This window comes from Neolamprologus brichardi, chromosome 16 (assembly GCF_056152115.1).
Source record: "Neolamprologus brichardi isolate AB-2024 chromosome 16, ASM5615211v1, whole genome shotgun sequence".
Lineage (NCBI taxonomy): Eukaryota > Metazoa > Chordata > Actinopteri > Cichliformes > Cichlidae > Neolamprologus > Neolamprologus brichardi.
The window spans coordinates 12,241,153-12,261,120 of NC_142119.1; the positions used below are offsets into that span (position 1 = coordinate 12,241,153).

Consider the following 19,968-nt stretch of genomic DNA (forward strand, 5'->3'; position numbering starts at 1 on the left):
TATATTTGTGAGCGGAGCTCTGGCCAGCATATGTTTTTCAACCATATCTTGGTTAAGTTCAAACCAAATCGCAAACACACACTAACACATGCAAGTACATAAAAAAACATCTGTGTTCTCACAACTTCTCTCCCCTAAAGCACCAATTTTCCAGTTAATTCAATTGTTTGAGCTTTGCGCTTTAACCACTGCTGCCAAACTGTACACACACACACACACACACACACACACACACACACACACACACACACACACACACACGCACGCACGCATACCACCTCTCCTGTGGTTTTACACATCTTCACTGTGACCCATTATGAAAACACAAGAGGCTGGTTATGTGATGTACCATGTCCTTTAATTGAGGAATGAGCAGTGTGTGTGTGTGTGTGTTTGTGTCCATGAGGTAAGGGTATGTGTCTATGCTGAGGTGTCACTGCTGTTTGAGGGCAAGCTGAATGCATCCTGCAGGAAGGCAGAGTAGTTGATGTTTTTCACGGCTGCTCGGCCACCATCAAACCCCACATCGACTTCAAACTGGAAACAGGAACAGGAACACACACGTTACTTTGAGCAGATTCAAATACTTAGTTTTGTAAATAACTGATAATTCTGGTGTCCAGCTTTATTTTACTATTTCTTTCTCTCCTCTGTGACTGTTTGTGCTTTTCTGTGATAAAGCTCTCCTTTATTGTTCTTTTATTTGCTTGACTCTGCACTATGACTTGACTATGCACTTTTGCACAAATGAAACATTTCAGAGTGTAGCAAAAAGGGCTATTTCAAAACCTTAACAAAACTGAGGGCTGTCTTTTACCTCCATTATACTGATTAAACCCTAGGAAACAAAGGAAAATCCTGCTTACAAAAGTGCCATTTAGCACTTTCCACTTTTTTTTTGAATTGTTTCCAAGATAAAGTAAAATGAACAGAACAAAAGAATGATAACAGCAGAGGCAATAAGAAAATCAGCAATGCTAAACAGTGAGTTGGAATGCAGCAAATACCAAAAAGGCACCCAAGGAGAAGTTAGTTTGTCTGGACCTGCCAACGTGACATTCCTGTTGTTCTTGACACCTTAAAAAATGTTAAAAAGGTGCAGTGGCCATTTTTGGTTTACCTTGGAGCTTTTTTAGGACGGCAGAGTAGTTGAGCAGAGACTGAGCAATGAGTTTGGGCTTAGAAGCCGGCGAGGAAAAAAGCAGCTGGAAACCATGGCAGAGGAAAATGGAGAATAAATTAAGCACAGTGTCAGTATACACATACACACACACACACACACCGTGAGCACATACACAGATTCCTTCACTCTTGTTCTATTCACGCAAGTCTGGTGAATATCTCTCCTGCTCACCTGTTTCTGCTTAGATTTGGCTGTAGCGTAGCATGCCGAATTTGTTTTACACAGGAAAGATACAAGTAAAAGAGAGAAGAAGAGAAGAGCTACTTCTTTTTGACCACCTCTGTATGTATGTCTCTCTCAAGACACTTGCCTTACACACACACACACACACACACACACACACACACACACACACACACACACAGATTGTCTTCTTATCCGATGACTGTTCCTTTCCGCTCACTTGATTCTGCCTTTGGCTCACTCATCCACTGAGTGATTGCAGGTTAGAGGAGAACGTAAACTCATTTTCAGTTACCCCTATTTAAAAAAGCTGTGCACATGCTGTGAAATCACTTACTGTCTCTCACTGAATTGACTCTTTCTTCTTGCTTTATTTTCTTTATAGTTACTGCTTTTTCTCACCTTTAAGGTGTCTTCAGGCATCACGGGTGGAGCAGGGTGCTCTAACCAGTTAATACCAGCAAGGAAGGCATGGTAGTCAATCTCATCTCCATCTGCAAACCTGAATAAAAGATGCCATCCACTTGAGAAACTGTTTTTTTTGTGCTTCATGGTCACAGGCGCTGGATCTTATTGAACCATTTTGCAAACTAAAATTTAAGAATTGCTTCCTTTCCAAAAATAACTCACAGATGGAATTACACATTAACTATCAGTCCCCTGCAATTTTTGCTTATTCTTCCAGTTCCAGCTGCCCCAAAGGTGCTACAATAATCATGTACTTTCTGTTTGTCTGTGGCTTCTGGAAAATCCAGTCTGAGACAGAATCTCTGTGGCTTTCATACATTTTTTGTTGAAAGGTGAAATATTTTCAGTTTGCATGGATGCATATTGGACTGTATTCACACCACCTGGGCCAAGTGTAACCCATATTTCTGCACTGTATCTGCACTACTTCAAAACTTTTCTTCGCAACTTGTAACCACAACTGTAAAGCCAAGTATGATTTTTTTTTTAATGTGGAATAAAAATAAACAATATAGACTTCAGAGAAAACAGAAACTACCAAACAATATTCTGGGCTGACAAAAGCAGCCAATAAAATATGTAGAAATTGTCTTTAAGATTTTTAAAATGTAGTTTTCTCAACCATCAGGAGATGTTAGTGCGGATCGTGATTGGGATGTCTACTTGATGTCTTATATTTCTTACCCAGTCAAATATCCCCAACACAAATAATAACAAATGAAACAAATAAAAACTAAACTGAGTCTAAACACTGAAACTAAATAAATCAAGCTGAAACAAAAAAATCAAACGCACACTGGAAACCAACTAAAAATAGAAACCAACATTTCAAGTTCAATTAAAAAAAACAACTCTGGTCAGAACACACTTTTAAATATTTATAAGATATGTCCCTGGAAAGATTGTAACAAGGCACCATTTCTTAATTTTTGTGGTTTTCAGTTCGGTAGAGATTTTTTTTTTTTGTATGACAAGAACAATCCTGGGCACAGACTGCGGACTGCACTTCACCTCGGTGAAAAGAAATCTTTCTGAAAAGCCTTCTGAAAATGTTCTGACATTTTTGAGGGGACCTTGAACTGCTCTACTCTAAACTGATTTGTGGGCTCTTACTTGCTTAGAAGACCTTCGAGCAGGCTGTTGGGCACGGGAAGGTGGAAAGCTTTACAAATGGTCCTTATCGCTTTTGTGGAGAGACGTTGTGTCCTAAAGAAGAAAAAAAAACAAGCGCACAACATATCCAACATATGGTAGAGCCAAGAGCTGCAGCTAGAGTTCAGACTTGCATTGGCTGTGAGCCTGCTGTTTGTAGAGACATTTGAGAAAGGCTCAAAGAAAAAAAGCAAAACAAAACATGTTGGTTAGAGGCCAGTACATTACATCAGAGACAATGTGCCATCAGCAGCAACACGAGCTGGCCTTTGTTGTTAGTTTAACATAAAGTACATGTAATTCCCATAAGGACTGACATAAATTCAGTGCTAGTGGAAAACGTTTTAAAGTGATATCGTATTTGGACAATGTGTGTAAAACAGAGGATGTCTGTCCTGCAAGAACACTTATTCTCCACAGTAATGACCGCGAGTCCAGAGGCGCCATTCTTGTCATGCCTTCCTTATTACAGGGACGCTGATGAACAAGTTGATGCCTATCAAGGGTGTCTACACTTGTGTCACATAAACAAATCAGCAAAAGTGGGTTAAAGGTTCTATCAAATGGATGAGCAGTGTGTGCGCATTAAATATGTGATTTTATGCACAAAAACAAAATGAAGGTGACAGACAATGAGAAACACACATAGTAGACTCAGGAGACTGTGTGTGTGTGTGTGTGTGTGTGTGTGTGTGTGTGCGTGTGTGCGTGTGTGTGTGCGCGTGCGCACTGGGCTAAACAGGTCTTAAGGATCCATCTGGTTCCCATGCTCCGCTATCGCATTGCTGGAACTAATCGTTGCTCTGAGGTATGGGGCCACAGGCTGCACGATTGATGCCTTGTTGTGACGCTATCTGCCTGTGTGTTTTTCTGTGTGTCTGTGTTTATGTTGCAATAGTATTTTGCCTTACTTGTGTCTATCGTGATCCGCGAATGCTCTGGCCATTTTAGGGAATTCTTCAAAGGCCTTCTTCTTGAGGAAGTCCTGGGCCACAGCCAGCATCAAGCCCACGTCCACCTGGGTCTGCTCACGCTCTGAGAAACACCGGCCCAGCACCAGCACCTCATGCTCAGACAGATTGCAGTCCAGTCCCAGCAGCAGGCTCCTATGTGGGGAGAAAATAATACACAAAAACTGATGACAAATGAACTAACCCACATCTCACAATCCTTTAAGGTTGTTTTCACACCTACAGTTCACTTACTCTGGTCCAAATCAGCTCATGAGTCTGTAAACTTGAAGATTTGGTTTCTGGTTACCAGATAAAACTTGAAGGGGAACTCCAAGTGAACCAAAATGTGTCGCTACAAAATAAGTGAGAACGTGTAGTATGCTTATTGGTCAGATGTGTCTGGAGCAACAAAAGTAAATAGAGGAAAGAGGTTGAGGTTATGTTCTCGCTGAGTGGATAACATGGAGAACTTACATTCAATTTATAGCTGGCCCATACTAACTGTTTTATTCTCCATTTTCCATAAAACAAAGAGAGTTCGACTTAGAATTTGATTTAAACTGACTAAACCCTGCAGATGTGAAAACACCCTTAATATACTGTGCACAGGATTTCTCTTTTATTTCATGTGTCACTTATTACATTTACATCCCTAGAATTGGACAGGAACAAATTAGTCTCCAGTAAATCACTATTTAAACTCCACATATGTAGTGATTAACTGTCCTTTTCATCACTTTATGGTTGGGAACTAGAACCCTTCTCTCGGTCTCGTCCAAGTTACCACACTCTGCTAACAGGAGGTGCTGGCAGTAATTTCACCTTGGAGAACTGAATACATTGATCACGTACTTCAACACTTGCGGGCAAGAGATTAAACTGCAAGTGTTTTTGCTTCATTACTGTACCTTATCGACTCAAAGGGGATGAAGCCAGTGTTGCTGGGGTCACTGAGAGTCAGAAACTTCCTGATCTCACACTGTTTCTCCTCCGGAAGGGACCTTAGTTTGCTAATGATGATGCCCATGTTGGCTCTGGGAAACTTTAAAGGGTAACACAGAAAACATGCTTAATAGCACTTAAGCTTCATGCCCCCGAGGCAAAAAACTAAAACCAGCTTGTGCAGATTTCTTATTTTTCCTCCTTACCTCCTCAGCATGCTGCTCCATGTACTTGAATGTGTATTCATCAGCATCCAGAAGCTGGAAGTTGATGCTGTTAAGGCAGAGGGTAGCTCCCACATACAGATCCTGAGCTGTAAAGTACTGAGACAGCTGACTCTTAAACAGCTCCTGGCCTGGCTTCTTTACACGACCGCGCTCCAGAAACTTACCACCAAGAACACCTACAACATGGGACAGAGTGTAGAAAGAAAGCATCGGTAATACTTAACTACATGTATCCGAACCATGAGGGTCATCGATTTGTATCTCAGGTCCTACGAGTGTCTCTGTTGCAAATGAGGACGGAAAGTTTTTACCTGAGTTCTTCTGTGGGCGTTCAAACACACTGATGGTGTCATTGGAGAGGTAGAAGGAGATGATGAAGACCCGCTCTCTGTCAACTGGATCAGCTGTAATCATCTTAGCTTGGAAATTCAGCATTTTACTGTCCAAGCCATACCTGTGGAGACAGGCTCACAGTAGAGTTCGGGGCTAGCACTAACACACATAGAGTGAGAGATAGAGTAGAGCTAAAAACCTTTCACTAATTTGATTGTGACTGTGACTTAAACTCATCGAACCTGTCTTTCTCCATAAATTTCTGGAAGTCTTTCCGTGGTGGCTTGGGCAGGAGGCGCTGGCAGAAGCTCAGCGAGTCCTCCTCTGAGCCAAAGCCGTTGTAGGGGGGCACAGGTCTCGGGGGCTTAGGGGCTGGCGGAGCTTTGTACTGCAACGGGGTGAAGTCCTCTAAGAGGAAGCAGAAGAAAGAAGAGACAAAACATTTAAAAGAAGAAAATAAACCCAGGAGGAGAGCTTAAATGATCACAACAAAACAGGTAATCTATCCCTGAGCTGACCCCTGACTACTCAGAGCAAGAAGGGACACTTCCATCACAGTGACCTGTCAGTGGGGCCTCTATTTTGTTTCCTACTGTGACTAATGCAGCAAGCCCCCAAAACCTGCCCAGGGTGGCAGTGAGCAAGGATACACTATAAGGTTTTTCCCTGCTGGGGAGTAAGTGCCTTTAACTTTAACTGGAGGCCCACGTGTCTTTTGTCAGTTCATCAGTGGTGTTGAACACTTTCTGTTTTTCTAATAAGCATCAAGCAATAAGCGCTAGCTATAGCCAGAAAGACTTCATTATCCAAGCAAATCTATCCTGTACCATTGGATTCAGGAATAACCTCCACAAGAAAGACGGATTTGGCAGATGCTTGCTCTTACTGCCCCCAAGTGTTCAGATTAATGCAATGCAAGACACAAGTGAAAATCCCCAGGAAAAAATATGTCACTGTAAGCATTTTCTTACATCATTTATTCCATAGGTGTATACTTAATGCAATTAAATGTTTTTTTCAGTTGACAATCCTGTCCAAAGAAACAATGGAAACATTTTTAGTAATACAGAAATAAAGAAATCAACAGCACTTCATTAGTGTTTACCGTACCTATGCCGTATTTGGCGCGGTAGTAGTGTTTGGTGAAGTCATCACAGTCAGCGAGGATTACTCTCCTGCCCCACACATTCACTTCCCCACCTATGATTAAATCACAGTCCTTGTAGAATTCCTCGTGGACAGCTCCGGTCTGCAGGTGAGAATGGAAATAATGGAGATAATGACATGAGTAAACAAAAAAAAAAAAAAAAAAACTCATATAGAATCTTACTTGTTGAATTGAATTACTTAAACACACATGAATTGGATGGTTATATCTATTAAGAGCCTGGTGCTGAGTGGATACCGGGACATTGTAAGAGTGGGACATGGTGATCGAAGAATCCTGAACTAAAATCCACAGCAGAAATTATATCAGCAAAAATAATGGAATAAGATTAACGCTCTGTGGAAGCATTTTAAAACCTTATTTTGGGTCAAACTCAGGAAACCTTTTATTTCTGATTAGACTGATGGTTGCATACAGGCAACACTGAAAATTGATGGAATTATTATTTAATACAGAAAAGTGTGGTCAAACATAATCTGTGTTTGATTAGCAACAGTTTCTTTTTCAGCATGACACTGCCAATGCAGTAAAAGCATATCTGAATAGAGAAACACACAATGGAACATTATCAGTCATGGACTGGCCTCAGCAGAATCATTTTAGCAGTGTGGCATCATCTTCACAGAGAACAGAACAAAAAGCAGCCAACATCCAAAGAAGAGCTATTCCTAAAGGATAGTTAAAGAAATTAGAAGAAAACCCACCTAAGAGAGTTCAGACTGTGAAGTATAAAGGTGGTCATACTTTGACTTTCAAGGTCTTGTACAACCTCTGTTTTTGCCTTATATATTGTATTTCCACATATGTACACACATGTTTCAATAAATTGCCTCTATTTCCCAATTTCCTAGCAAAAAATGGAGGAAATGAGGAGTGACACAAGAGGTTTACACAGTATTGTATTAACTGAAAAAGGAAGTGGCCTTCCCCATGACTGGATTACTGGATTGTAATTCGACGCATATTTTATCCTCTAACTCTAATCGAGTGTCTTAATAGCTCGTTTTAGGTTTAACCTCTGAGATTCACGAAAATCTCGCTAACTGCCTAGCCTCTCGGTGACCTCTCAAATAACATCCCGTTAGCATGTTTGTAGTGTGAGCGTGGCTGAGACAGGACATACTTTGAGGCTGTCCAGTATGTAGCGGTTTCCCATAGTACTGGAGGTGAGCACGTTGAGCACCGTGCGGTCTGTTATCTCTCCAGGCTGCTTGACTTTGGCTGGAACATGCTGCAAAAGGGAAACAAGTGCGGACAGGAAAAATACAGAAACTGTTAAACAAAAATTATTCTTTATAAGTAAATACCATTCTGCATGCACACAACTGGTAAGAGAAATAAAAAAACGGACAAAAGACTGAAAGAGAGAGGGAGAAGCAGATCAACAAAATAAGACTGAAGAAGGAAACGAGATCTGTCGTTAAGGACACAGTGATTTCCCACTGGATGGCAAAGTCCGCTCAACCTTTAAGGCTGACATTTAATAAAAAGGCATCGGAGCAAACAACGTTACTGGACTGAAAACACATAGTTATACACTGACATGATTGATGCCTGGATGTCCTTCAGGATGAATTAAGCTTGGTCAGTCAGTAACTGGAGGAGAAAGCCTACATGCTTGAGGGAAACTGGGTGCTAAAGCAGTCCTGTCAGAGTGAATGAGGTCTCCATGAAAGCAGGAAGACGAAAAGAAGCAACACAACCAGAAAGAGGGACACTGCAAGCCTTTAGGTTAGGAGTAACCATCTTTAAATGTTAACAAAAACAACGAAATAGCAAAACTTAAAGCTCAAAAAAGCCCTTATTTATCCTTTTGTATAACCCGGCCTGTGCTTTTTTCCCTTACTCTCTCATTTCTCGACAGCTGTTATCGTGCTCTTATCACGCTGCCTTACCTACCTTAGGTAGTCTGCAGCGACGAAGAAATTTGTTCACTTTGTCTCTGCCAGAATTTGGGGGGAATACCTCCCGGATCTCTATGGTGTCATCAACCAGGAAGTAGTGCAGTATGAGCTCCCGCATGTCAACATAAATGCTCTGTGAGTCATCCCAGAAGCAGTAGAAGCGCAGGACTTTGCGGTCATGGTCCAAGAACTGCTTCAGCGTATCATGTCTCTCATATGGCCGAAGTGGCTGCATACTCTTTGTGAGCTGAGAGCGTGAAACAAATAGATTATTCACTATAACTTTCTTTAAAAAAAATAAATAAAGGAGGATTAAAATATATTTCGACAGAGTTATATGAGTTAAAATAAAATACAAACAACAAAAAATGTCTTTCGGATGCCCACCTGTTCCCGGAGGCTGCTGTAGGGGTCCTCAGGTACAGTTGTAGGGTTATTTACATGCACCCCAAGTTTTGTCAGAAAGTTCCTTGTGAAAGAGTCACAGTCAGTCACAGTGAATGTGCGAGAGTACAGCTTCATCTGTTGGTTGATGTTGAAATGAAACAGGTTGTAGAACTGGCCTTCATTTGGAGGAGGCAGTGGGATACGGTGGCGACGAATGAGTGTTCCTATGACAGGGATCACCAACACAGAATTGGTAACAAATGGGTCTGGAAACTCTCATCATATTGCAGATTTTTGGGCCACTTGGGAAAGAGCAGAAGATGAACAAAAATCCAAACCCAACTCCAAAAGAGTTGGGACGCTGTATAGAATGTAAATTAAAACAGAATGCAATCACTGACAAACTCATAAACCCATATTTGTCTGGAGAAATGTCTTTTTGCAAGACACAAAGCTGAAAATCAATGCTGGATGCCCATGATCATCGCCACCCCGAAGGCATCTAATACAGGCATGGTTTTATCATGGAAATCGCTGCATCAGCTCAGGAACGCTTCCAGAAATCACTGTTCACTGTCCACAAATGGTTGGCAGAAACGGTTAAAGCTCAATCATGCAGAGAAGAAGCTGTATGTGAACAACGCCACCATCTTCTCTGAGCAAACACTCATTTAAAATTTAGAGAGGCAAAGTAGACTGCATCTGCAGTCAGACGAATTAAAATGCAATATTTGATTTTTTATTTCTTCACAGTGTCCTTGGGACTAAAGATGAGAGGAACCATACAGGTTGATCAGCCTCACTTCAGAAACCTGCGTCTCTGATGATATGAGGGTGCATTAATGACTATGGAATTGGCAGTGTGTACATCTGGAAAGGTGCAATCATTGCTGAAATGCATATACAGGTTTTAGAGCAACATATGCACCCATCCAGATGATGTCTTCAGGGAAGGCCTTGTATACTTGCAAAACACTGCTAAACCACATACTGCCTCTATAACAACTTTCACAGGTAGAATTCTATAACAGCTTTTCTTCTGCCTTCTCTTCTTCTTCATCTTCCTCCCATCAAATTCAAAAGTGACCTTATTTTTTTCTTAAAAATGTTACAAGTTTTTATTATGAGTAATATGTGAGTTTATCAGATTTGCAACTCATTTTATTCTGTTTCCATTTACATTTTGCATAGTGTCTCATTGTTTATTTATTTATTGAGGCTGTAATTATTTACAGCCTCAATTATTTAAATATATTCTCAAGATATTTCCTGTTATATCACAGACACCTTGGGGAATGCCACTGTTCTTGTACTCCGGCTCCACAACCTGTATGGTATCGTCTTCCAGGAAGAAGTAGATCTTACACTTTCTGATTCTGTACGTCTCAGACTGAGCCTCAGGTACAGTCTCCTGGAAGTATGCATCAAAGCACAGAACCTAGAAGGACAAAGTGATATTTTGTGGCTACAATTACTCAAATGACAAATGCAAAATGATGACAGGCTTTAAAAAATAACAGGCTTCAATTTTTTTTTACTTGAATGAGTAACACAAGCTATTGGAAGCTTTAAACCTTAATAACAGACATAAAAAATAACATAAAGCTATACCATGTCTGTCTGAGTGGAGAATTAAAATCAGTTTCTATTATTCACCTGTTTGTCAAAGGTTACCCATGGTGGTAAACCGGTACCACTTCCTATGGGATAGACGGAGTACTTTGGTTTAATCTCCTGACCAACTAAATGTTCTCCTCCAATGCCTGGCTTCTCAGACCCAACCAGCATAGGGACTCCACTGGAATAGTCAAAATGTTGGGATTTGTGGAATCTCTCCTTCCCCAGCTGTGGTACAGAAAGGAGAAAGTATATCTGAGCACTTTCTATTAAAAACATGTTAAATAGACTGGTTCTTATATGCCTGAGTACTCAAAGCGCTTTCTAAACAGCATACCTCACTCGTACAACCACTGTTATCTGAGCTTAAGTGCTCTCTAGCTAACAGGCGACCTGGGGTTAGTTTCTAGCTAAGGAAGTCGCCTGCTAACGAAACTCAGTAATTTGCGAGAAACATAGAAGTGTCGTAAACTTACTCTTTCATTGGGAGAGTTCCCTGGCAGAAACGGTAAAGCCATGGTGGTAATACTTATAACTGTTGGATTACTTTCTCCATGAAACTCAGCGGCCCCGAAGTTCCAACGGTCTGTTATTGGTCTGTTATTGGTCTGTTACCATGGAAATGTCTTTTGGGAACACGTCTCTTAGCAACAAAAAGAACCAATGAAATATTTTTATTTTCATAACAATATTCAAATTATTGCTGTTCATCGTATATTTTGATGCTAACATAGCCAATTAAATAAAAAAGAATTTATAAACACATTATTTTTCCTACAAGTTAAAAAGTGCAACAGAGCATAAACTGTGTACTTATGTACTATTTATATATTAAAGTTTACAAATAGTATCAGAGTTGGCATAATATAACCACCACTACTAAGCTAATTAAGTAAGTATCCCTGTAAATAATACCTTGCTGTTTAGCGTTTACTGTACATTCTGATGATTTGGAAACAATTCTTGCTTGAACTTTTACGGCATCTAAAAGCCCTCTGTGTCTACCTAAGAAATTATAATTTAATGTATGCCACACACATCCTGCAAAAATTAAACTTGGACTTAAGAATACATTATAACACATCCTGTTTCCTTATAAACTGTAAACTATTATGCTTGTAGGGCATACAAAAATAAATGGCCAGAGCAGCAGCTCATTTTTGTTTCTAATTATATGTGCAAACTAAAACATTTTACAAAATCCAAGTGAAAGTAAACCAAAGCATGGATGAATGTGTACTAACAGACTTCAAAGGCATCTGAGACTAGGTTTCTTCATCCGTACAGTTAAATAAACTGCACTGTAAATTAAATTAGACACAATTAAACATATTTCTTTATTTTTATTTACTTACATAATAGTCAGACCACAGCCTTCAGTACCCAAAGCGATGCTAAACATAATAGATCATAAAAAACAGAGACCGCAAAGACTGGTGTAACCCAGTTTTTACTTTGAAGATGATTGATTATAATGTGTTGAACCAAAATATAAAAATTAACAGTGGCACTGATGGAATACCCTAAAGACATGCATCCGCTGCCGGGTGTAGGTGAACTGAAATCTATTTGCCCCAACTGTGCACAACCACAATGGGAAATCTTTCCTTCTGGAACACTGTCCCGTTTTTTTAATAAATACATAATAACAGAAACATTCTGCTGGGTTTCCTTTTTTGATTTAATTTACATGATATGTATTATTATTTGGCGTTAAAACTGGAGTGTTTCAAGAGGGCCATTCTGGGCTAATAAATAAGTCCCATGTCTATATCAACAATACTTGCAAGTATGGTGTTATAAACAGAGGGGTTTGCAATGCAGCTTAAGTAAAAACACAGAGCTCCAAGCTAAACTGGTATCTGTTGGTCACTTGCTGTTAAAACACTTGAGAACTTTTCAGCAAAGACTTATAATTATCCCCTATAGATTTTTATAACATCAGAAACATAACACAAAAAACCCCCAATAACTCTTCTCATTCGGTAGGTCCTAAGATGCCAGGCCGAGCAGGAATCCTCCGATGAAGCCACTTGTGACGACAATGTTTTTCTTCACAAACTCTCTGGACTGAAAGACACAAACCATATTTCATATGACATAGTCACTTTTTCGTTTTAATGGGAGGGTGAAAATGATCTCTCATGAACCAGACTACTCACAAAAAAATTACCTTCTCAACAAATGTGTTGAGCTCAGGGACTGCCTGATCTGTTCCCTTCTTTAACTGCTTCTTAGCTTTGTTGACATCCTTCTCTACTCGCTTCCAGTCCACTTGGATATAGCCACTGTTGTTAGCTACCTGAAGAAAGAGAGATTCATGAAAACAATGTCAATGTGTTGAAAAGCTTAACCTGCACATATTTATGCAGGGCGATGCAATAATACCTGTAAAAGCAGAAGACCTCCCCCCACTGCGGTAGCAGCAACTTTTCCAACCTTCTGGAAGAGGTAACCTGCACACCTAAGGCAAATTGAAAAGAGAGCATAGTAGCTGATCTAACAATAATAATGACACAAGTTAGCCTAACAATGACCATTGTAAGGTGGCCATTCACTGTCATAAGGTTTGCATGATGTGAAAGGTTCCACTGATAAAGTGCAACTAAGACATTGTTTGCAAGATACCTTAACTGCAGAGTTATAAAGTTGGGAGTGTGAAATTTGTTTTCTTAAGTGATGGCAAAATACAATTTTGTCTCTCTGCTACAGTAACACGTGAACAGCAAGATGAGCATGCACTATATGTAATACAATACTGTACAAAACATTTTGAGCTACTCCTCATTTCTTTATATTTTGCTTCCAAGGAGCCAGGCCTCTTGGTCATTTTTTAAAGCGGCCTTGAGCAGTAGCTCTCTAGCCCTTCTGATGCTCTTTTCTGAAGTTTTGAGGTATGCCAAATGACACAAGAACTGGATTGTAAATCACTTGTCAAAAGTAATAAATTCATGAGCACAGAAAATGTTCTTTGATCCACCACCCAATGTCATCTCTAAAGTGTCTGATTTGGAAACTGAAACTAAAGAATGAAACTGCTGCCATACACGCTGCTAAAGGCATACCTGGATACCCCCCCCAACAAAAAACACAGTGGAACACTGTCAGCCACCGATTGTGCAAAGCCTGGACCTCAACATTACTGAAGCAGTGTGAGATCATCATGACAAAGAATGGAACAAACAGCATTCAAAGGAGAACTTTGAAGAACTATTTTTGAAGAGTGCTTAAAGGAATTAGACGGAAGCTTTCTGAGGAGACTTCAGGCTGTTGAAGAATACTCATGACCATGATCACTTAAAAGGTCATGAGTATTGTATAAACTCAGTTTTGCTTATATACTGTATGGCATATATGTTTGCATGTTTCAAATAATGTCTGCACACATTTCATATTTTCCTAGGAAAAGGGAATGTGAGGTGGCTAGAGATTTTTGCACAGTACAGAAATAAAGACATCCGTGTCCAATCAGCCAACAGAAGATATACTGTAAACAAGATGAGACACAGCAATTTATAACCATCTAAATCATGAGATTTTCTCATTTTGCGTTGGGGCGTTTCTCAGCCATTCATATTTACTACGCTAAAGGCAGCATAATTTTAATGAGAATATTTACCATCCACTCACTCCACCTATTGCAATCTGTGTGGCCACAGAGTATTTTTCAGCTATGGGGCCGGAATTCTTTCCGAAAAGGCGGTTCCACCATCGCTGACGTTTAGCGTATTCTGTCAGATCCACGACCTTGTCGTAAATCTCATCTTCCACTTGTGTACATACAAGGAAAAATAAAAGACAGCTAGCATGAAATAACAATGAATGCAGCAGCGAGAAGCCTTACAAGCACAGTTATATTAATGCTACAAAATCAACACACGATTCTGGACGTTATTATCCATTACTCAACGATCAATTGTAGTAGTTTCCTGCTTTTTTACTTAACAAGATTTATCATGACAGAGGCAGATAACAATAGTTTCATTACGGGCTCCATTACAACTTACTAAAATTCCTGGGCCTAACAATAACTTAGCATGACTACATAACTAAAGCTAACAGGTGAAAAGTTAATGTTAGCTGTAAATGGTGCGGCCCAGGACAGAGTCAGCGCTACAGAGGAAACGGGAAAACGGCGTCAAGTCTTCTTAGCAGCAACACGAACGTTACTAAATGCACCCACGGTGTCGAGACCGTCCTGGATCCGAATAACATGCAATAACTTTACAGGCCTCCTTACCCTTGCTATTCGCCATTTTGGAGTGCACTGGTCTGTCCTCAGCTGCTTTCACGTCCGGCGTCATTTGCATAGATTTGACAGTGAAAAAGAAACCGAGACATGGGCAGGCCTACATATACTGCAATGTTATACGTTATGTAATAATAATAATAATAATAATAATAATAATAATAATAATACATGTTTTTGTTTCTTATGAAACATTTGGAGATTTTGACAGTCTCGCAACTCCATCCAGGTTTCGTGAAGGTTGTTAGGACACAGGTATGGGCAGCTAAAGGTGTGTTGGTTGTGACTATTTTGTTTTTTAAGAATAACTCTAAATGAGTGCATTCCAAGTGGAGATGGTTAGCCCCCTATTTTCCTAACTGATATTAGGAAAACAATTCCCGACTAATTCCTGTCAATAACAGGTTTCATTTATTTAGGTTATTTTTGCACTATTGAGTTAGCAGAAGAAATTCTGCCGTGGCTTATGCACCAAATCCATGAATGAGTTTCGTAATAACCCGGTGTGCCTAGTGGTAGAAAAAGACAAAACAGACAAACAAAATAAAGAATCGATAGTAAATATATTAAAATATTATTACTAAGTTTTATATAGCTTTTTATTTTTTATGGGGATTCTTTTTTTTGGAACACCAAGGCATTGTGTTCATTCGCTAACTGACGTCCTCCTGAAGCTTAAAAAAACAGATATTATAAATAACACGGCACAAAACTTCAAAAAGGGAATAGTTTTCTGGACTGTTTCGTCACTTTAGTTTACTTTCTATGGTTAATTTCACAGTTTCTTCAGTCGTTCATTTTTTTAAATTCATGTTTATTTGTGTTATTTGGAGGAAAATTAGTTCCCAGTTTCTTGAGCTAATATCTATCTATCTATCTATCTATCTATCAGTCAAAAAATACATGTGCGACGTTGCAACAAATACCCTTGCACATATGACAGTTATTTTAACCAATACGTTACCTACAAAAACAGTTACGTAATCATAATATAGCCTGAAGAACTAATCGCAGGACGTGAGGCGGGACTTGGAAACAGATTTGATGTGTACGTGCGCGTGTTCGTAACACGTCAACAGGAGACCACCACGTGACCGCGGATGCCGCGTGCTGATTGGGCACAATGAGCAGAGGGCGTGTCGAAGGTGGCGGCATGCGTTTGCCTGTGTGACACAATTACAACAACTTTGAGCCGATGGTTGGGGAAGTTTGCGATATTATAAAATAACACTCAGTCCTAAAACCCAACATTACATCAACTTCATGCATAAATTGGCACTGGAATACACGTTGAGTTTGATGTACAATGAGGAGTGTGGAAGATAACTTGAAGGGATCATTTCCTTGAGGATTTGGCAAGAATTACACTACGCCCCGTTTTAATCCTGGATAGGTGTGCAACACTTTCGTTGTGACTGCATTTTGGTGGAGTTGCTCGGTGCCGTTGATTTTCCCAGTTCTTTTCCATGAAATCGTGCGGAGTGTCGCTCACCGCCGCTGCCTCTGCTGCTGCCCGGAGTCTCGGCGTTGCTGGTAATGACGAGGAGAAAATGGCGTCGGGAAAAGCGACTGAAATCGAAGAGGACTTTCCGAAGCTAACAGCGCAAGAGAAAGAGAGCTTGGTCGGAATTGACAGGTTAGACGCTCTGTTGTGTGGATAGTTTAATTCGCTTAGTTTTTTTGCAATTAATAAATTTTCTTCGCGCAGTTGGAAACAACAATTGCCCCCCCCCCCTCCCCTCCAAGTAATACGGAACCGCCTGTGTTGTCTGTCCTCTACTTGCAGTTCACTGTTTGGATTTCATAGGCTTCAAGAAGATGGCGCCAGAACGAAGGCCTTGCTGTTAAAGGTATGCCACAGAATAGGATCACAGTCGCCGCTCTCCAATATCTCCACAGACGAGTGCATATCCCATATGAAATACGTGGTACAGACCTCCCAACGCCACTCTTGGTATAAGGCTAGCAGCGACATACACAAACCATAATTTCCCCAACTTTGAAGCTGAACCAGCGGGCTGAATGTACAAACCAGCCCTCAGTTTTACATCATTGCATTCGCAAGACAACACGTATAGTGCCAGGTACACAGCAAGCCAACTCCAGTGTATTTCTGCTATGTTTATTACTATGTTTAGTATTAAACATGCCCAAACTAGCCGACAGGGCTAGGAGATGGGAATCTCCACCCTGCTCAAATCGGTGGTGTCATCGGTAGTTGAGAGTAGGTAGCATGTACATAGCGTTTTATGGAGTGTTGAAAACATACTTGGCGTAGCAAAAATATTGCTTTTAACAAAACTCACAATAAGTGGAAGGCACGTGTACGGGTGAAAAAACGTATTACAGTGGTTATTACTAGTTAAGTATTGCTAGATAGTCATGCACACGTTGTAAACTGTAGGACTAACAAATTTAATACTTTGCTACCAAGCCAACTTGGTGTTTCGTATCTAAAAGCATTACAGCGAGCCTGATAATACGGTAAACGCCGACTTTCTTGACTTTTACCGAGAGGCGTTAACAGAAATATCAGTGTCGCACTATGTCGTCCGTCCCCTCCTCAGTAACGGCAGGTAGAGTTTGGTTTGTGCGTCAGCTCACTCTGTTAGCATGTAGCAGCTAACTGTCCAGTGGTTACCCACCCCCTACCCCCTTCCTGATCTCACTTTTAGCTATTACGGCATAACCTGGAGAACACTAAGAATGAAAAAAAAAACAATGTTAGGTATTAATTTAAGCTTGCGAAAATAATGGTTGCTCAACTTGGCGCAAGATGGCGGGGATAGGGAGAAAATACCTAGCAAAGGTTTGCTAGCTGACTGGCTAACTAGCAGCGGTGGCTAGGCTAACCACCATTCGCATAAAAGATACAACGACGGTGGCGTTCAGTGTTTTAGAACAAATGTGCACGATTAAAGTGCAAAGAAGTGTTTACAGTTGGTTGCACGGTGTCTGTTGCAAACACATCAACCTTGCTCATTCAGTCAATGTTACTACAGGTGAGCTGCCTGTGCTGGATGTGTCTTCAACATGTGGCTTCTGGGTCTCTCGTTGAAGCGGTTTCTTGGGACGTTGTTTTGTCAGGGTCTACTTTCAGATTAGGGCCGAGCCATTACACTCGTTTTTTTTTGCACATTTGTGGTGTTGCTGTCCTTCATACTCTGCTGGATAGCTGGACAACCTGGCCGTTCAACATCATAACGTTAAACTTACAACGTCTGGTTGTTGAGTCTTTCTTGGCGATGGTGTTTTAGATTGTATCCCATTAAATACAGTTGTGTCTTCCAAAATGAATCTGCGCTTTACCTAATTCTTCTTATATTCTTTCCGCATCCTACCATTTTAAAATTTGGTGTGACTAATTCTTTGCACGATGCTCTGTTCAATGAATGGTGAATATTAAAAACAAGTAGATTTGTCGTCGTAGAGTATATCATTTGCAGAAGAAAAAGCAGAATTCGTGAGCAGAACAACAATAGTTTCAATGTGCATGGATTTTTAACCAGTTAATGATACATCACAGCCCTTTTTATGTTAGCGTAGTTGTATGTGCAGTGACGAATCATGCGGGAATGTTTTTCTTCTAGACCGCTAGATAAGGTGCATGGTGCACAAGAAAAATGTTTTCAGATTTTTTTTCATGAGGTCTTGTAATAACGAATAACTGAGTCAATTACCTTTAGTACTTTGCCAGAATCTCTCAAAAATGCCTCTGCTGTAAACAAGCAGTATACATATATGGAAGGTTGCCTTTTTTGCAGAGCAGTAGAACTGACCACAGATAAACACTATGCAGGTTTTCAGGATCAGTGCAGCTAGTTAATTACATTTGTCTAAAAACAGTGCAGCAACATTGTGCACGCAACGTAGCCGTACAGTGGGATGGATATCATTGTTTTACACCTGTCAGGAAGAAAAAGTGTCTACGCTAGACTGACGTGCATGGGATTCAGAAGGATGGAGTGCTGCTCACGAGTTCTGCAAAACAAGAACCAAAACCAAAAATAAGGAACCATTCTGTGTTGACTGTTGCTACCAGGCTGATTTCCAGTTCTTGCACTAACATTATCCACTACTACCTCTTTTCCACCAACATAGTGCTGGTGTGTAGCCAGTTCTGCCTTGGTTCCCATTAGACCTCTAGACTCAATATGAGCGTTTTAAGAATTAGTTATTGGGTAGCTCTGCTTGCAGACATTGGGTCATCTACTATTGTAAGAAAACTAAGGTGGTAAGATACCTGTAGTTTGCTCTGCCTATATTTCTTGCAGTGACTTCTCCAATAGCCACTGAGATCAATGCTTTCAGCTTCAGCTCCATCAATATGATAGTGCCAGTGTTTTAGAACAGGTTCTAAAAGGAGCATCTGTGACAGAGCCTTAAACTGTAAATGGATAAATACTACTGATATTTTTGCTGTGTTTCAAATATTAATCTGAGTCACATCACATGACCCTAACCTGACAGTGATAAAGTTAGTTCTTTGCTGAGTAGGGCTGCCATGATTAGTCGACTATTAAAATCCTCGATGACTAATTTAATTGTTGACACGTCATTCGAAACTTTGTAAGATCCCAAAAGACGCAGGAATAAGTAGTAGGATTTAAGAGTGTAATAATGGCCTGAAACAGAAGATGGCAGCACTGCATGTACAAGGATGCCAGCTGCTTTTAAACCTTGAAGAAGAAGAAGCTGTGTCCGGTATTGTAGCTGTGTCCAAATTCAGAAACCGCATCCTCCTGTGCCCGCATTTGTAGGCTGATTACGTTACAGCGACACGACGAAGACTGTCCAAATTCGAAGACTCCGACAAATGCGCCCTTCATTTCCCTAGATTTGAAGGATGGGTCGGGTGTATACTTCGTGTCACAAAATAAACGTTTAACATATTTTCAGGCGAGAATGTAGCTGTGTAAACTTCAAATATCTGCTCAGTTTATCAAGACACCACATATTCTCAAAAGCGCTCCGACGTTTTCGGAGACGTCTGTTACCCACCAGCTCGATAGGTAGCCGGGGTTCAAGGCTCACTAGAGCCTGTGAGAATACCGGACTCCCAACAAATCGTTTACGAACCCACAGCCGTCTTTTGCTACTCAGGTTAAACATATATAAGTCACTTAGATAACTTAAAAATGTTATTGTTTGGCTTTTTTTAGTATTTTATTTGTTCCTTAGTAAATCTGTTTGGCTGAGATT

The 19,968-nt window shown here is 40.4% G+C and overlaps 3 protein-coding genes across 6 annotated transcripts in view; 1 reads left to right on the forward strand and 2 right to left on the reverse strand.

Annotated features, from left to right (window-relative positions):
- Window positions 1–336: 336 nt before the first annotated feature.
- On the reverse strand, window positions 337–11,132 carry efhc2 (EF-hand domain (C-terminal) containing 2). Of its 3 annotated transcripts, XM_006805968.3 has the most exons (16): window positions 10,994–11,132; window positions 10,557–10,745; window positions 10,188–10,338; window positions 8,901–9,124; window positions 8,509–8,760; window positions 7,733–7,840; window positions 6,552–6,690; window positions 5,684–5,849; window positions 5,420–5,562; window positions 5,088–5,284; window positions 4,848–4,981; window positions 3,898–4,092; window positions 2,948–3,040; window positions 1,769–1,868; window positions 1,121–1,205; window positions 449–537 (listed from the first exon to the last, which is right to left on the reverse strand). In XM_006805968.3, exons 1-16 carry the CDS (start codon window positions 11,033–11,035, stop codon window positions 533–535), a joined length of 2,223 nt encoding a protein of 740 aa, XP_006806031.2. In that variant the 5' UTR covers window positions 11,036–11,132; the 3' UTR covers window positions 449–532. The 3 variants fall into 3 exon arrangements, with proteins under 3 accessions (XP_006806032.2, XP_006806031.2, XP_087685781.1); XM_006805969.3 differs by lacking the exon at window positions 1,121–1,205 and having other exon boundaries at window positions 337–537; XM_087829655.1 differs by lacking the exons at window positions 449–537; window positions 10,994–11,132 and having other exon boundaries at window positions 1,074–1,205; window positions 10,557–10,811.
- Window positions 11,133–11,840: 708 nt separating this feature from the next.
- fundc1 (FUN14 domain containing 1) lies at window positions 11,841–14,860 on the reverse strand. The gene is made up of 5 exons (XM_006805967.2): window positions 14,758–14,860; window positions 14,137–14,287; window positions 12,906–12,981; window positions 12,691–12,819; window positions 11,841–12,587 (listed from the first exon to the last, which is right to left on the reverse strand). Exons 1-5 carry the CDS (start codon window positions 14,825–14,827, stop codon window positions 12,510–12,512), a joined length of 504 nt encoding a protein of 167 aa, XP_006806030.1. The 5' UTR covers window positions 14,828–14,860; the 3' UTR covers window positions 11,841–12,509.
- A 1,044-nt stretch (window positions 14,861–15,904) lies between these two features.
- Window positions 15,905–19,968, forward strand: part of kdm6a (lysine (K)-specific demethylase 6A) — a 45,357-nt gene continuing 41,293 nt past the window's right edge. The window contains exons 1-2 of one of the 2 annotated variants that reach the window (XM_087830191.1): window positions 15,905–16,402; window positions 16,553–16,616. In XM_087830191.1, coding sequence (XP_087686317.1) covers window positions 16,233–16,402; window positions 16,553–16,616 — 234 coding nt within the window. In that variant the 5' untranslated portion in view covers window positions 15,905–16,232. The remainder of the gene's footprint in view (window positions 16,403–16,552; window positions 16,617–19,968) is intronic. The other variant, XM_006805966.3, reaches the window with a different exon arrangement.

Bases quoted from the DNA above. Each gene is read 5' to 3' on its own strand.
- efhc2 (XM_087829655.1), bottom strand. From the start codon at position 10,796: ATGTTTTTAATAGAAAGTGCTCAGATATACTTTCTCCTTTCTGTACCA. The intron at 9,125-10,187 runs GTGTCTGTGATA...TCCCTGTCATAG, and splicing joins GAACAGTGGCATTCCCCAAG to GAACACTCATTCGTCGCCAC. The intron at 3,041-3,897 runs GTAAGGCAAAAT...TTTCTTCTTTAG, and splicing joins GCGGATCACGATAGACACAA to GACACAACGTCTCTCCACAA.
- fundc1 (XM_006805967.2), bottom strand. From the start codon at position 14,827: ATGCAAATGACGCCGGACGTGAAAGCAGCTGAGGACAGACCAGTGCAC. The intron at 14,288-14,757 runs GTAAGGAGGCCT...TATGTACACAAG, and splicing joins CAAAATGGCGAATAGCAAGG to TGGAAGATGAGATTTACGAC. The intron at 12,588-12,690 runs GTAATTTTTTTG...TGTGTCTTTCAG, and splicing joins TCAACACATTTGTTGAGAAG to TCCAGAGAGTTTGTGAAGAA.